We start from the raw sequence: 16,489 nt of genomic DNA on the forward strand, positions 1-16,489 counted from the left end.
CGGTGCTCCATTAAAACAGACGAAGGAGAAGTTAAACGCGGGCGGTGTTGGTGACGTAGGAAGAGGGAAATCCAAAACGGCGCCGCGGTCCTGTCGTCTCGGAAGATGTTTTGAAGTTTAAAAAGTCAAGTTGAAGTGGAAGACAGTTTGCTAAAGCGGAAGAAAAGTGAGCTACCGTGTTTCAGTATCGAGTAAACAATGACTTATTTAGTCCACGGTGTCGTTATTGCTCTCACAAAGACTTACTACTAACGTGTTACGTTACGGTTTAACGAGCGACCCTGTTAACTGGCGACCGGTGGTTGTAGTAGTTGTCAAAAAACAAAAAAACAATTCTAGTTTGGCAGCTATATTTGACACTCTTCTCTTCCCGTTTCAACAGCTGTTGTAACCATAGACATATATACATACATGTACATACATGTATATATGTCTATGGTTGTAACTACGACAACCACAGACACATTCGGCTAAAGGACACCAGTTAACATGGTCACCGATTAAACCGAAACACCATGTTTTTTTTAGCGGGTTAGCATCTTACAAATCATCTGAGTGAATATGTTAAGTCTGGTCTAAACCAACAAATGCATTATAATGAGTATATCTCCACTCTCCGCTCAGCACAATGCAGAGGGCCTCCCGTTTAAAGCGTGAACTTCAGATGCTGAGCACCGAGCCACCTCCAGGGATAACATGCTGGCAGACCGAGGAGAAGATAGACGACCTCCAGGCGCGTAAGTGTTTCCAGTGTCACAGCTTTGACATTTAAAATAACAAAGACTGCGTTTGTGCTCAGCTAGATATTTATTTCATCCATCTGATCATGTCCTCTGGTTTACAGAGATCGTGGGCGGAACAGAGACTCCATATGAAGGTGGACTCTTCTCCTTAGAGATCAAGGTCCCAGAGAGGTGCATCTTCTTTTTACATTTAACATTAATGGATGTGTTCTTTCTCCCATTTGCCAAGTTATGAACACTTACTTGCAATGAGACTGACCAGCTGATGTCCCCTCCTAGGTACCCATTCGAGCCTCCTAAAATACGATTCTTGACCCCCATCTACCACCCAAACATTGACACTTCAGGACGTATCTGCCATGACGCTCTCAAACTCCCACCAAAGGTTGTAACAGATTATAAACAAAATTAAATAATTTCACTTACCATCTTATGGTTTTATTTATTTGTTGTCAATAAGTAGTAGTAGTAGTAGTAGTAGTAGTAGTAGTAGTAGTAGTTTTTATTTATTTATTTTTCTTTTAATTTTATTCAGGGTGCCTGGAGGCCATCACTAAACATCTCCACGGTCCTCACCTCCATTCAGCTGCTCATGGCTGAGCCCAATCCAGATGACCCACTTATGGCTGACATTGTGAGTCACAGAAATAAGACTAATCTGTTAGATTTGCATGTATTTGATATACAATCACAATGTGCTGGTTTTATTTGTTTTTGTGAACATTCTCATACAAATATGAAACTTTTGCAAAAACATTTTTGACCTGGGAAAAGAATTGAACATTCTTTCCAGTATGAATTTTATTACAAGGTAGACGATTTGCTAAAACCTCAGAATAACTTGTTTAGATATCAGTCTGAAACACCACAAAAGTACAGCGTCTTGCAGTCATAAAATTGCAGTAGAGAGCATTTTAATTGTGATACTGTGATCGATTGTGTATCTCCACCATGTACGCTTATAAAGAGACGCTTACATTTGTTGAATGCAGTCATCAGAGTTCAAATACAACAAACCGTTGTTCGCGGAGAAGGCCAAGAAGTGGACACAAGAACATGCTGTTCAGAAGAACATGGTAAGTCAGTCATTGTGGCCAATTGGTGAAGCAGTTGTAACATATTACTGTCACTTGTGATTGAAACAGTTGAACCTTTTTTAATTTCATTATGTACTGGCGTTCTTATATGCTGGGTGAAATGATAGTTGTCACTTGCTCCACAGCGCGTACTGTCTTGTCATTGATTTGCTGAATGTAATAATATATTTTGCACACAAGATGGTGCTGTGCTCCTTTGGTAGAATATCACCTACTAACTTTAATACCGGTATTCATTTGCAACAAAATGATGCAGACTGTTTGATTTGTACTCAGATGTGACATGATGCACATTTCACACTAGTTTTAGGATGTGGAGGATTGTAGAAGGACAATGCTGCTTTTGTCTAAAATGTGTCTTTCTGTCTTTGTTCAGGGAGTTGTGGATGGAAATAAAGAAAATACTCCAGGTCAGAAAGCTTCATCCCGCAAAAGAGAAGCCTTCGGTGCACAGCAGCATGCGGAGGAGCCAGCAAAGAAAACCTGTCTGTAGTTTCTATCTTCCTTGTTAGGAGCCACAGATCTCTCCTCCAGAGCCACCTTGCCCTATACACTTGTATAATGTTAATTTTGTGTTTATACTTTAATTTTCTATGTATGCATTCCTTATTCTTTTTTAGAAATATCTACATATTTATATGTATAGTTTCCGTTGTGATATTAAAGTTTGTTTTTAAACATTAATTGATCATTCACCTTTATTTCTTGTGTGCTGTGGAAGTGTGTTTCGTAAGCAGAGTGGTTGATGTATATACAGAATGAAGATAATAATTCTATTCAAACATATGCTTACCAGTTGTATACAAAGTATGTACATCCTAAATAGCATGTTTGTTTTTACAAACTAAGGATTTATTTCTTAATATATAAAATTAGATATTTGCTGTTTATCATATAAAAAAGGAGGCAAACATCATAAGGCTGTAGTGAGTCAATACCATGCTAGTTCAGAGGTAGTTACATTGTATGTACATATTTCTAGCCTACTCTAATGTCTGTAGAATGATAGCTACATCCCATTCAGTCTGTAGTACTGCTTCCCTCCTGTGGGGCAGAGTTGCATATTTGAGATGAAATCATGTAAACCGTATCAAACCGAATGTGCGATTTGTTTCCTGTTGCATTTTGCTGCCACATACAGAATAACATTTTTATAACAGCTATTCAATGGTTGCAAAGAAATATATCAGATAACATTCCTGCGAATGAAAAATGTTAGCTTACTCTGGTAAACTCCCTTTCTTTGAAACAGATCTTAGCAATAGGATAGAACTTATATATATATATATATATATGTAAAAAAACAAATAAGATAACTCCATTTAAAATATAGCCAAACAATCTGTAACCTCTAAGCTGCATGTCTTATCACATTTCAATATAAACATTTACACTTAAAAGTCTACTGGTTCTACCTAAATTCCCCCTGGCTAAACCATTGATTTGTCTGATGCTTGGATTTTCCATGTAGTTAACATCTTAAATTGGAGCTTTACTTTTGTGATGCCAGTCCATGACTGACGCAGTCCACTGGGTAGTGTCTGAAATTGTCCTTTATTATAACAGTCATGTTGGATTGTGGTGTTTCCTTTAATAGTCTTTATTGTGAAGGGAACTCTTAGTTGCACTCTCCATTTTAGAGGCACTTTGTTGTGTTCTCATAGACTTCTCTAGAGTACTCTACAGTCTCTGTGTGGACTCTACTGAGGTGCTTGAGGATTTATAACCCAGAGCTGCTGCTGTTCGATGATGGTCCTTGAGTGTCCATAGTGTCCCAGCTATTCAGACAGCCAGCTTAGAGGCTCATGGATGAGAGGTTAGAGAGGGAGTCATGGTAGAGTGATACAGAGGGCAAGTGTTATGAATCACATCTTGATCCAAACTCTTCAGACATTCATCGTCATTCAGGCTCCCTCGTTCTGTCACCCTGTCTCTATCTCTGGCAGTGGGAGTGGGTATTTGGCAAGGGATGAGAGGAACGGAGGAAGTAGAGGAGCAGTGGGAAAACCTGATTGGATCGAGTCGGGGTTGGAGAGGAGGTGCCCCACTGTAAAGGGCATCAGGATCAGCAAGCGACACCTGTGTTGATGAATCGGAGCAGGAGCTCTTCTCTGTCTCCACAGAAACCAGCGAGTCCAGGGTGCGGTCCCTGCGTAGCTGTGGACGTGCTTTGGGGTGAGGCCAGAAGAAAAACTGGGAGTGGTCTCGTGTGAAAAGGAGGAAGAGGAGCGGGTTGAGGCAAGCAGGTAGGGGCTGGAGAAGCAAGAGGACTGATTTTAGCACCTCCTCCCCCAGAGACAAGAGACCCAGGAGGGAGCAGAGGGAGAGGAAAGCTACTGGTACATAGAGGAGGCCATTGGTGAATATAAGCCAGGCAACATGTTTGATCATAGCACAGTCCCACAGGCCCTCACACTCTCCCCTAAGTAACTCCCAATAAAGACGGATGTATGAACCTGTGACTATAAGCAAGCACAGGGTGTTCATCATAATGAGCGCCAAGGGAAAGCCCAGGGAGGATGGCAGTCGAGTGGTTGGGGGTGGTAGGGGCGAGGGAAGGCAGAAAGGCGAGGACCCATACTCCCCAACTCCTACCAGTGGGAGAGAAGCAAAGGTGAGGGAAAGAGTGAGGCAGAAAAGTGCACATGTTCGTACACTCCCCAGCGATGGTGACTTCCCATAGGCACGGGCACATGTTACACTCACGCCACACTGCACAGCTGCCAGAGTCAGCAGCAACACACTTGCTTCAGACGCAAACACCCAGACCCATCCTGTCGCCTGACAACCAGGACCCCCCTCCCAGCGGGCACCATGGTGACCAAATTCTCCCAGGGTTAAAGCGTCCACAAGGGCCAGGGTGCATGTGCACACACCCGTCAGTAGGTTGGAAGCACCCATGCAGGCCACAGTGAAGCGGAGTGGCGACAGGTACCCAGGTGAGCCGAAGAGGGATAGGAGCAGGAGGGAGTTCCCTAGAAGAGACACCAAGGAGATGGACCACAAGCCCACACGAACCAGCCAGCTGCCCAACAGAGAGTCGCAGGGACGGAAAGGACCTGCAAACATCACAAATAAATCAGCTGTAGATAGAAACAAACTATTCATACTGTAGTTGTGACAAAACAATCTGCCAGTCTGCTTCATCACTCAAGGTGTAACCAGTTACCTGGAGTCGGTGTACATTGGACACTGGTCTGTAGTTTGGATTCCTCTATTTCTAGTTGGAACTCCTCCAGGTCAGGGTCATCTGGAATAAAGAATCATCAAATTCATTCTGCATAGAGTATACATGCAGTATATAAATGTTAGATTGTGTGTGGCACTAGCAACGCCAGGTTGGCGCAGTAACATTCTTTTGCAATGAAAGAAAATATATTGTTATAAGATAATTGGCACTTGCATGAAATCTGATCATCATGACTGTTTTTCTAACAATTAAAGGTGAATAAATTTTAATCAGTGATATGTCGTGGTTTAATCATCTTTTGTTATGATTACTCAGCAATTGTTTATTTTCAGCTTTAATTGTGTCGGTATAATGGTTTTAATTTCAATATAATTTTGGTTTATTTTTATTTAGATTTTATGCATGCCGCAGGAATGCATGGAAGCGTCAACACTCAAGTGTGAGTACGTGTCAGCTGCCAGGTAGCTGTGGTTTCAGCACGGCTCTGACATGTTTTAAGTGGGCTTGTGTTAGTAATTCGGCAATGAGCACAGACATATGGGGCTCAGATTTCCATCTATTACCCAGAGTGTGTACCATGTGTGTTATACACTGTATATGCTGTAATTGCGTGCTTTCTTACAGTGTGTGTCAGCGTGGATAGGGTACATGGCTACAGTCCTTTTATGTATGTCCTCGTCAGTGTTGCTCTGCTCTGTGTCCCACTGGCTGGTTGGCTTGTAGCTATCACAGGAACCATACACACAGCACTGGTAGGCATAAGGCATCTCTATTACCCTGTAACAAACAGATGCAACGGTATTAACAATGGACCAGGAAAAACAATGCCACACCAGAAGGTATAACGTGCACAAAGAAATGGTAACAAAACTTGCAAGACTTGCGTGATGTTCGATCTAATGTGAGCTTGAGCGTAACTAATTTTGCTTTTAGATACAGTAGTGGATATTCACATTAATGTTTCAAAGCAGCCTCAAGTGGTTACAAAATTCCCGATTATGTTCCTGTAAAACCCATCATCTGTACGGAAAGCATAGATGAAACTTAGCAGTTTTCTGAAATCTGGGTCAGATGATGGCTGTTGATGATTGAACGTGAACACTTACTATACAATGCTTTTGAAATGGCTTTTGTGCCAACAGTTCTGTTTTGGAAAATGTTCTACAGTAATGCCGACATTGCCACTTGAACACCTGCCATCTCCAACAGTCTTTGAAACTCACTCTACTGCACCTTTCCAGACCTTCAGGGCTCTTTGTAACAAGAATTTACTTGCTGACAATGTTTCCTCATTGTTGAAGTTCAGTACTGGAATAGCTTGCAGGGACACAGTGTAATTAGTTTATTGTCAATCTTGGCTGTTTTTGGAAAACTAAAGATATTAATAGAAAATCATGAGAGGAAGGATAATTGAAGGGGTGGGAAGTGGTGTATTTTTATTTAGAGCCACAGGATACACACCTGGATAAGTTATCATATTAAATCAGTTAAATATAAAGTTCACCTTGGGGACTACATCAAGTATGCAAGAATAAAAGGATGATGTTGCGATTGATGTTGTTGCACGGTGTGCACGTGCGTGTGTACGTGCGTGTGTGTATGTTACCTCATACGAGGGAAGTGATCAGGACTGAAGGCTTCATATAATTCTGTGTTGCCCCTCAGCTTGAGATGGGTGAGACCCCCCAAACCCGCAACAGGCACTGAGCTGAGATGGTTCTCAGTCAGATCCCTAAGATAAAAACAGAAGGGGATGAGTGTCAGACTATTCCAAGTTTCTAAAATGTCTTTTCATTTCAGTTATTGCAGAGGGTCATCCATGGTAACAAAAAGGCCTTGTCTCTTAGATATTTTAAACTGTTCAGACAAGGCTCTCTATCAGATTCCCTCCTGATAACACTTCCTGGTAGATGTAGTGTATTTGCTTGTTTAGCTAGGCATTCTTCAACCAGTCTTCACACAATGAAGCAGTTTGTGTTGGCATGACCTGAGATGAGTCTCCTGGCCACACAGAGGATGCATATCAGTTTGTTCTCTCAGACTCATCCAAAAACAACAGATTTCTGTGCAGCACACAGTCAAGTGTGGAGCGTTTGCTTAAGGCGAAGGCAGTTTAGCTTTAATTAAAGATGCCCTTCTGGGCAAGAAGAGTGACGCTGTACAAAGACCAGATAAAAGGGAAAAGAGTCCTAGTGACAGTTCTGTATCTGTGTTTACTCACAGTTTGATCAACGAGTGAAGTGAGATGAAGGCATCTGGGTGGATCCACTCGATCATATTCCAGCTTAGATCACTGACAGAAAAAAAAGACTCAAAGTAAAATTGAATGGACTGAAAGAAACTGGCCCATTGAATGTTGCATCTTGATCACCACTAGATGTCAGTAATAGGTCATAACTCTAACAATAGTTTGCTATTGACCAATACTTCACAGCCTTTTTGGCTGATGACCCCTTAAAATGAACTAATGTCAATGTTAGAAACCTCATCATACTATGAAAGATTTCCCCTCCAGAGTTGTTTCACTTAAACATTTCTAGAGACACTAAGAGGTTAGACTATCTGGTATTTGACAAGAAAAAAGCTTTCCCAGAATTTTGTGTAGCAGAATTATGTTTTGTTTTTCTTCTCCCCTGTCCTGTTAATAATCATCTGATAAAACCTTAGATATATCTTGATCCAAAGAACCACTCATCTAGACATGGAATTTCCAAGAAAATAACATGTGATGTGGGAGAAAACTAACAGTTACAACAAAGGTTGACTTACAGTGCTCTCAGAGAGACGAGCTGCTGGAAAGTGCTCGACTCTATCCTCCTGATTTGGTTGTGCTGTAGCCCTCTGGTGAGGAAAATTTATAGTGGCACACATGAGTAAAATATATCATACAGGGAAAGAGATAGATGATTTTGATGGTGTGCAGTTGTGTTGGGGGTTGAACTACTCACATCTCTTGGAGTGCAGAGCAGTGGTAAAAGCTGGGTAGATCCTCTATCTGGTTGTAAGACAGCTCCCTACAACAATACACAAAGCACACACATAAACACAGTGACCAGCTGTGGATTTATAGCGTGGGAAATCATGGGGTTGACAGGATTATTTGGGTGAACAGTCAGCTCTCTGAGCAAGGCGATATAGCAGGACAATAATTTTTTTGGGGGGGTGATTGGATTTCATAGCACAGTGATTGTACAAATGATTGCTTGGGGGCACAACTTTCCACAGTTGGGTTTTGTGTATCAGTTTTTGTACCTCTCACTGTTCCCCCCCGTGTGTGTGTGCGCGCATGTGTGTGTACTCACAGCACTCTGAGGCGAGGCAGCTGCTCACATAGATCCAGAGGGAGAGCTGAGAGACCCGCCCGAGTCAGCGTCCTATAGAGAAAAAGAGAATCCTCTGATCATTGCTGAAGTGCAAGCAAGCGAAAGGATCCCCCAGCCGTGTGATTCTAACTTGGTCAGACAGGGAGCTGTGTAGGTTCACCAAACCTGTCACTGGCTGGCATAACTCTTCACTCTTTTATCTCTTATGTACTTGGACTCCCAGGATTACATCTCTGTCTTCAACCTCTATGTCTTCTTATACTCTTTGTTGTTGTATGTGCTGAAGCCTAATGCATAATACTATGTGCGGGTGTGAGTGGGGAGGATGATAAAGGAGATACTCACAAAATTTCCAGGCTGGTGGTTCCTTTCAGATCGGGAAACTCTTGAATCTGGGTTGCTCCGTTAAGGGAACTGCAGTCGAACAGGGTGAGCAAAATTGTTAGAAAACTCACCCTGTCTTTCTTTCCCCCACACATACACACACACTCACACACATGCGTGTGCACACAGACCTTGTCTAACAGCTCATTTAAGCCATCAAACTTTCCCTCCAACATCAACACAAGCTGTTTTGGCTGTCTCACTAGACATCATAAGTCACACCATTCAACATGTTCTTACAACACACTCTCTCTTACCACATCAGCACACAGCACAGCAATATGCTAACACAACATCATTCAGTAGGCCATTACACATGTCCACTCAACTCTCACTGCTAGGGACAGAGGATGATTTAAACAGTGTTTGGGCTAACTCTCTGGAATGGTTTCTACTGACCGCATACTTACAGTGTGTGCAATTTAGGTAAGAACTGGAAAGCGGATTTTCCCACAAACTGGATGGGGTTTTCATAGAAATGACTGCAAGAAAAGAAAGAGAAAAACTGATTTGGACGTATCCTGCTTCAGTTGCATTTGGGAATGAGTTGTGTTTTACATGATGTTGACATGAAATAGCAATTATGTGTTTATCCCATACAGTATGTGCACATTGTGGCATTAAGCATTAAGCTCACATGGTTTGGAGCTGAGGGTTTCCCACGAAGGCCCTCTCAGGGATAGCTTTGATATTGTTGTTATGGAAGCCCCTGCAAATATAAAAACACAGTGTTAGTCAAACAGTCTATCAATATGTTTCTGATTGCGTGTACGTGTGTGTGTGTTTGGAGGAGAGACAGAGTGTGTTTGTGAGCAAAAGTCATATGTCCTCATGTTGCACCTGCCATTGCACAGCTGAAAAACATTTTTGGATAAATGAGATGTAAACAGGCACACATACGCTGTATCTGTAACACATATGCACACTGCGCAACATCTGCTGAAGCTGAGGGGAAAACATGGTGTGTGCATGTGCGTGTCTGTGTGTACGTGCAAGCGAGCTGGTGCGTGGGTGTGTAGGCAGCACCTGCTTAGGGCGAGAGAGATTGTATCCGAGTGCCACATTAAAATCACTTAACGGGATTACTTGGGATAACGCAACCACGATAGTCATGTCAGGCAGGTGTGTTTTTGTGTGCGTGTGTGTGTGCATGTGTGTGTGTACTCACAGTTCCTGAAGCTTACTCAGTGTTCTGATGGCCACAGGGAACTCCTGCAGATCATTGTAGTTTAAATCCCTAAAATAAAGACAACAGTCATGATTCAATAATATATTGAAACAATAAGTCATGATGGAGGTTTTATTTTCCTGCAATGCAAATGTATTCATGTATCCATCGCCATTTCCTCTCCTCTCTGAGAGGCTGACAGCTGTTGAGTGTGAAGTTTGGATGTGACCGCTGACCTATGCTGCTCTGACCTGATTATTTAGGTCTGTGTCTGATTAGTTTCCCAGGAAACAGAGTATCAAAACAACCGTTGCTATAGTTGACACAGCTCATCATGCAGGTGACAGGAAAGGGGAGTTTTACTGTATTTCTTGTCTTGTGTACTGTAGTGTATGCGCACGTGTACTTGGGGAACAGTGTGTAGCGTGCATGTGTGCGCATGCATAGTATGTCTTTTGCCATATTAAGACGGTATGCGTGCATGTATGTGTGCTGTCTTTGAAGATTCTTAGCCGTCCAGGTCAAAGGATATCTAAAAATACTTAAGTCATAGTCAACCGGATTTATTTTTATTCTTTTAAAGTATAAGACACCAAAAATGTCTTTGATGAAGTACTTCTAGATATATATGTGCTTTTTTCAGTTAAAGTTGGGAAATGTTTGTCTGTGTTTGCATATGGTGTTATGTTTTCCAGCAGTCCCCTGGACGGCTCCTCATAGTAATGATTTTATAATACACACTAGGGGTTGGGGAGGGTGGTGGTGATGCAGATGGTCTCTAGTATTTCTCATAGGCGAGGCCGCTGTGAGAGATTAACCCCTCATACCAGTGCAATCCCTACGCCAATGACACCTGTCATCTTATCCCGCTGGTTCATCTGTCTCTCCTCGCCGCTGACGGCCCAAACACTTTAACACACACTATTCTGGTCCTGAGAGTTCCATCCCTCTTTTTCTCATTCTCTAGTTTCCCTTAACCACGGCTTCCCTGAATTATACCCTCTTCCTTCAGTTTTCCCAGTATGGATAATGGCTTTTAAGTTGAGTGTTAAGCTGGCCATACGCTTGTGAGTGCACAGGCAGAAGTACTTATTTGCACATACACGCATGTGCCCACACACATGCTCATAAAAATGCAGCGCATAATTTTTTACACTTCAACAGGTTGTTAAGCGGCATGCCAGAAATAGTGTTTTCATCAGACCACCATGAATTTTGCAGGAGACACGGTTGCAATGTCTCCATTTCTCGCACTTTCCTTCTGTGTCAGTTTCCTGCGGTTACCATATTGCCGTGTGGTTAGGATCTAGTTATCAAAGCTACAGCACGTTCTCTCAAATGACTCTCCTGTAGCTGTGCTGAGCCATATTTGACCTCAGCGCTGCTTAGCAATTACTTTTACAAAACACAGAGGGATCTGTTGATGTTACTTCAAGGTAATCAAAGAGGAACTTTTCATCTTCACATTCCTGCTGTTCATTTATTGGTTGTGGTTTTGAGAAACGTTCAAGCACCTGCTGAAATTACCAGGATATTAATCATTATGACTGCATAATTTAGCGCTACACTTCATTATTCGTTGGCACCCTTGGTACATTTGATTTATAAAAACACATTAATTTCAGGTGTTCCAGGAACACTTTCACACAGAAAGAAAAAAGGCCGTAGTAAGACACACACCATGACTAAACTGATGGTTCTCTTTTTCAAAGAGTTCTTTATATATTTTAGAGTTATTCTAAGGTAATGTGATTGTTGTAAACATTACCATACTGAATGAATGTTGATACTTGCTCATACTTTGTCATCACAAAGCCTGCATCGGTGTTTGGGGAAACAGAGGAGGTACTCATTTAGGTCTATGAAATGAAATCACTTCAGGGTGCATGTGTGTGTGTGTGTGTGTGTGTGTGTGTATTAATTTCAGTAACCACTGTCCAAAAAGCATGTGCACATACACGTGTGATTATATGTGTGTAATACTCACAGTGTCTCCAGACTGTGTAAACCTTCAAAACATTTCGCGCCCATGCTCTGGATCTGATTGTTATGGAGATGCCTGGAAAAAAGCCACAAATATTTTTCAACAAATCAGAAATTACGTCCTCGAAAATGTTTCCACACTGCAATCATCACTGCCTTGTTCTAAGTCAATGGAACAAATAATTTCTCTGGTAAGTTGAGTAAGCCAGACTCAGGAGATTTTTAAGTAAACAAATCAAGATGTCACTTACAATACGACAAGGGCTGAGAGGTTGGTGAATGCATAATCTGGGATGTGTGTGATCTGGTTGAGAGCCAGGGTCATGGCCTGCAGGGAGGGCAGAGAGTCCAGGGCCGTCACTGGGATCTCTGTAAGGGAGTTGTCATCCAACCACAGGTGTCTTAGAGAGCGAACCCCTCTAAAGGCCCCAGCCGGAACCTCAGACAACAGGTTAGCATCCAGACGCCTGCAGGGTGAGATAATCACCGAGTCTAAGTACAGTATGTTTGCTTATGTGTGCTTGTGCGTGCATTAGAGGTTGTGTGCTGTGGCATTGAAACACTTTGGCTTACAGGAAAGTTATTATGAGAATTACACATGCTTAATTCTCCTTCTTTCATCTTTACTGCAGCTCCTTAGAAGCTCCTCATTATGATTTATTCCCATGCTAAATAAGCCATGTCAAGCTTCACCAGCACAGACATGTATGAAAATGTAAGATGAGAAAAACACAGACACAAACATGTAGAAACGGTTGCCGTGCGCCTGCAAGAATTTCATTCTACCATGCTTTATTTATGTTGTCTAAAGCTCAGTGTCTGGAAAAGGGGAAAGACAGAAGGAGGGGAGGAACAGTTAAAGATGCATCCTCAGCTCTTTCTCCCATCTTTACTCTCTTTCCATTGGAGTCCCGCTGTCTCCATCAGTCCCTGACGTTTCTACCACTCATATACAAACACATCCCCTTTCATCTGATGAATTTATGACACTGAACACACACATATGTTCTCACACATTCGCTTTCATCCCTTCAACCAAACCTAACAAACCTTTGTCCCCTCTCTCCCTCTGTGTCCCTCAACCCACAGGCAATGAGTTTGGACTGTGACACACACACCCTGCGTAAATGCGCACATGCATACACACTGTCCATAGTGATGAATGATCCCCTTAGGGCAGAGTTGACAAGCTGAGACCACTTCCTCCTGCTATTCTTCTTTCTTTGGCCCTTCACACTCATTCATTAATCTCCTTCTCCTCCCTCCGGCCCCTCTCACACTCACATTTTGTTTCTTACATCTTCACTGATGCACTCCCAGCCGCCACAAACCCCTTTGCGCCTCACTCCTTAACTCTTGTTCGTCTTTCAAACATCCTTCCTTATCAATCTTCCACTCTGGTTCTTTGATTCTCGCGCCACAGCTCCTCCTCAGCCTCTTCACCCCTTGGAGACTTCACCAAACAAACAGCATCATCAAAGTGAAATCTGAACTTGAACTTTGAACTTTGGGCTTTTCTCCCCAGGGACATTTTCCATCAGTAGAGGCAACTGTATACACTGGCAGATGCTCACACACAGGCTCACAAGGAAAGACCCTCCAGCGTACATGTGAATACACATGCATGTCTGTGCACGCACACACAAACAGCTTCCAGAAATTTTCATCTTCTTGACTTCCTGAGCAAACTTTTTTTTTTTTTTTTTTTTTTCAGTGCTGAACATCGTCCTTGTGTATCCTGTGTACTCCAACTGTGGACATTGTTTGTCCCTGACCCAAATCACAGGATGAAAGCTACGGAAGACCCTTGAACTTTCTGGTTTGTTCTCCAGGGCAAAATAATAATTGCTCCACTGGTTGGACCTGCCAGGTCTCCAGAAGGTCCAGACAGAACCAGGAATGTTCCACAGAAGCCAATAAAGCAGCAACTATTTCCTGTCCATCACATCAAAGTCTGAGGTACGATTACAGGAGAGAGAAAAAGAGACAGAAAGAAAAGGTTCTCTTAAATGATCCAGGAGATCTGTGAAACCTGCCTCCTCTGACTTAATTCTCCAGATGGCCAAAATTTTATACAACTTGGAGAAGCAAATTTCAATACCATCAAGTCAAATCTCTAAAAAACATGGATAAGTTGATTAATGTGGCTTGTGGAACTCATCAGTGGTGATTACGTTGCTTAACCTGTGGTTTGGGACCCAAAACACATCTGACTGTTTCCGATGGCACCAAACTAAACAACAGCACCAAACTAAACAACAGCACTCACACTGTCTTGTAATTAGCCTGTTCCAAATGGTGAGACAAATTTCTTGACTCAGTTTCAGTTCTCTGCTGACAAAGGGATTCTTGTCCGAGATTAAGACATGATTTATTTCGGATGAAAGCCTCCTTTATACATTTATACCAATTTAAAGCCCATGTGCTGTCTGAGATGCTGTCTCTCTTTCTTTTTACCTGGCGTGTTTTATGTCAGTGAGAGGCGCCGACAAGCTTCACTCTCCAAAGCCCTTCCAGTAATCTTTCTCCGCTGGGCTTATCATTACTGTAATGACAAGGTGCGTCTTTATACACTGGCTCTGTGTGTGTGTGTGTGTGTTTGTGTGTGTGTGTGTGTGTGTGTATGCTCGCATTTTTTCATTACTTGAGACTATCTCTATGTGAAGAAATTGAAAGACCACATGCACCACACATTGCGCACACACGCTTGTGCGCGCACACACACACATAGACTAAAGACATAGACAGGGACATTATCATGACACAACATTTTGATGTTAGACATACACTCACACAGACACGCATACAGATGTGTGTACAGATGTGTGTGTGCATGTGCATGGCTTCGTGTTGAGGGAGAGCAGGCCTGCTTTATACCAGACAGGGAAACGCTGTAGGTGGTAGAAGAGTTACGTGTGCACGCCCCTTCTAAGTTACAACTCCAGCAATTTGAGTGTGTGATGAAGGAAATGGCTTTATGGATATTTACAAAGAATTATTAATTTGGAAAGCAGAGATGTGGAGTATGTGTGCGGTACAAAGTTGGGAGAGACGGGTAGGGGTGAGGAATTACAGATGAGGTGGTCCACATGCACCCGCCCAAACATTCACACTAACACCCGCACACACACACACACACACACACACACACATGTACACTGACCCCACAGATGAGACAATTATGCCACCAAACACTCTCATTAGCCAGGGGGATAGCGGTGTGGGTGGTGGGAGAAGAACGGAGGAGAGGAGCGGAGGAGGAAGAGAGGGGGAATTGATGGAAAATGGGGTTGTTTCACAGCTCATTGGAGATGCTCTCCCTGGCCTGCAGTGTCTGCTGTTTCCCTCATGGCTTCCAGATGCTACCATGAACTGCACCGACACAGTGAGGCTGTGACTCCTACCGTAGTATAAGTGCAGTATAATACTGAATGCAGAACTATTGGGATATGGTCTGTAATATGTCAGCGGTACTCTATACCTGGATTGCGGTTAGAGCTGAGATGTGTGGGTGGGTGGCCAGGGGATGTTTCATTCCCTGCTGCATGAGGTAGAGTAGCGTGATTAGTGTGTATGTGTGTGTGTGTGTGTGTGTGTGTGTGAGAGAGAGAGAGATAGAGAGAGAGAGAGGTAGACTTACAGAGACAGTAAGTTGGGTAGGTCCCATGGAGCATCATCCGGAAGTCTTTCCAGCTGGTTGTTCTGGAGCATCCTGAAAGATACATACAAATGATTAAGTTATAGGTGTAATCGGTGTATATGTGACGCAGTGTATGTGGTGTGCGTGAGGGCACATCAAGCAGAACAAATAATTCCATCGTGAGGGAAATCTGACACAAGAAGGAAAGGAGGGCCAGTGAAAGCTTGAAGAGAAGCAGAGAATGAAGGGTAGAAGAAAAGAGAAAGAGAAGCTCCTTGGGTGGGCTGCTGATGTCATTCTCAGAAGAATGGAGCAAAAAGCAAGAAAGAAGTGGGGAGCAAACAATAGCCCTCTCTCTTTCCTCTCCCTCCCTCGCTTTCTTTCTCTCCCTCGTTCTTTTAAGTTTTTATCATGACCAGTCGTCTCCAGTGTGTCACTCGGAGCAGCACCGTTATGCCTTTATCGTGGCATCATGGTGCCACAATAGTCAGTCTTTGTGAGTCTGAGAGTCTCAGGCCTTGTGTCAACAAGAGTTAAACATCTTAGCTTACAGTAAAGTTATTTTATATAAGAATCCTGGATTTTTTTTTTTTTTGTGACTATGAAATAATCTTGATGCTTGATGCAAGTATGAGACTATTTTATAAGTCTACATGTTTTAGAATCTATACATTTATTTGGCTAGAAGTTTTGGATGCCTCAAGATGTAAGGAGCATGTATTTATTTACATAACTCAACGTTTCATAGTCTAGAATATATTTCACACCAGTCTCCTGTGTAAGATATGATGATTGCTGCTCAAGTTTGAGAGCATCAGGGGAATGTTTCTACTTGGATGATGATGCCATGATAAATACATCGAATTGAGTCTTTTCCTGTTTGAAAGGAATTTCCTACGGGGAGCCTCTCTGTACTCCACTCTGGGTTCATAACCTCTGTGTGTGTGTGTGTGTGTGTGTG

The 16,489-nt window shown here is 42.6% G+C and overlaps 2 protein-coding genes across 2 annotated transcripts in view; one reads left to right on the forward strand and one right to left on the reverse strand.

Annotated features, from left to right (window-relative positions):
- Window positions 1–2,524, forward strand: ube2t (ubiquitin-conjugating enzyme E2T (putative)). Its single transcript, XM_010747030.3, has 7 exons — window positions 1–166; window positions 625–737; window positions 845–914; window positions 1,023–1,128; window positions 1,279–1,377; window positions 1,736–1,819; window positions 2,217–2,524. Exons 2-7 carry the CDS (start codon window positions 629–631, stop codon window positions 2,331–2,333), a joined length of 585 nt encoding a protein of 194 aa, XP_010745332.1. The 5' UTR covers window positions 1–166; window positions 625–628; the 3' UTR covers window positions 2,334–2,524.
- An 89-nt stretch (window positions 2,525–2,613) lies between these two features.
- The window catches only part of lgr6 (leucine-rich repeat containing G protein-coupled receptor 6), a 35,906-nt gene continuing 22,030 nt past the window's right edge, over window positions 2,614–16,489 (reverse strand). The window contains exons 4-18 of the mRNA XM_019267491.2: window positions 15,529–15,600; window positions 12,140–12,355; window positions 11,893–11,964; window positions 9,906–9,974; window positions 9,375–9,446; window positions 9,148–9,219; window positions 8,699–8,767; window positions 8,333–8,404; window positions 7,979–8,044; window positions 7,800–7,871; window positions 7,252–7,323; window positions 6,637–6,762; window positions 5,653–5,807; window positions 5,010–5,090; window positions 2,614–4,899 (exon numbers count right to left, since the gene is read on the reverse strand). Of these exons, the coding sequence (XP_019123036.1) occupies window positions 3,644–4,899; window positions 5,010–5,090; window positions 5,653–5,807; window positions 6,637–6,762; window positions 7,252–7,323; window positions 7,800–7,871; window positions 7,979–8,044; window positions 8,333–8,404; window positions 8,699–8,767; window positions 9,148–9,219; window positions 9,375–9,446; window positions 9,906–9,974; window positions 11,893–11,964; window positions 12,140–12,355; window positions 15,529–15,600 (2,542 nt within the window). The 3' untranslated portion in view covers window positions 2,614–3,643. The remainder of the gene's footprint in view (window positions 4,900–5,009; window positions 5,091–5,652; window positions 5,808–6,636; window positions 6,763–7,251; window positions 7,324–7,799; window positions 7,872–7,978; window positions 8,045–8,332; window positions 8,405–8,698; window positions 8,768–9,147; window positions 9,220–9,374; window positions 9,447–9,905; window positions 9,975–11,892; window positions 11,965–12,139; window positions 12,356–15,528; window positions 15,601–16,489) is intronic.

Source organism: Larimichthys crocea, chromosome XV (genome assembly GCF_000972845.2).
Source record: "Larimichthys crocea isolate SSNF chromosome XV, L_crocea_2.0, whole genome shotgun sequence".
In the NCBI taxonomy this organism is placed as follows: domain Eukaryota; kingdom Metazoa; phylum Chordata; class Actinopteri; family Sciaenidae; genus Larimichthys; species Larimichthys crocea.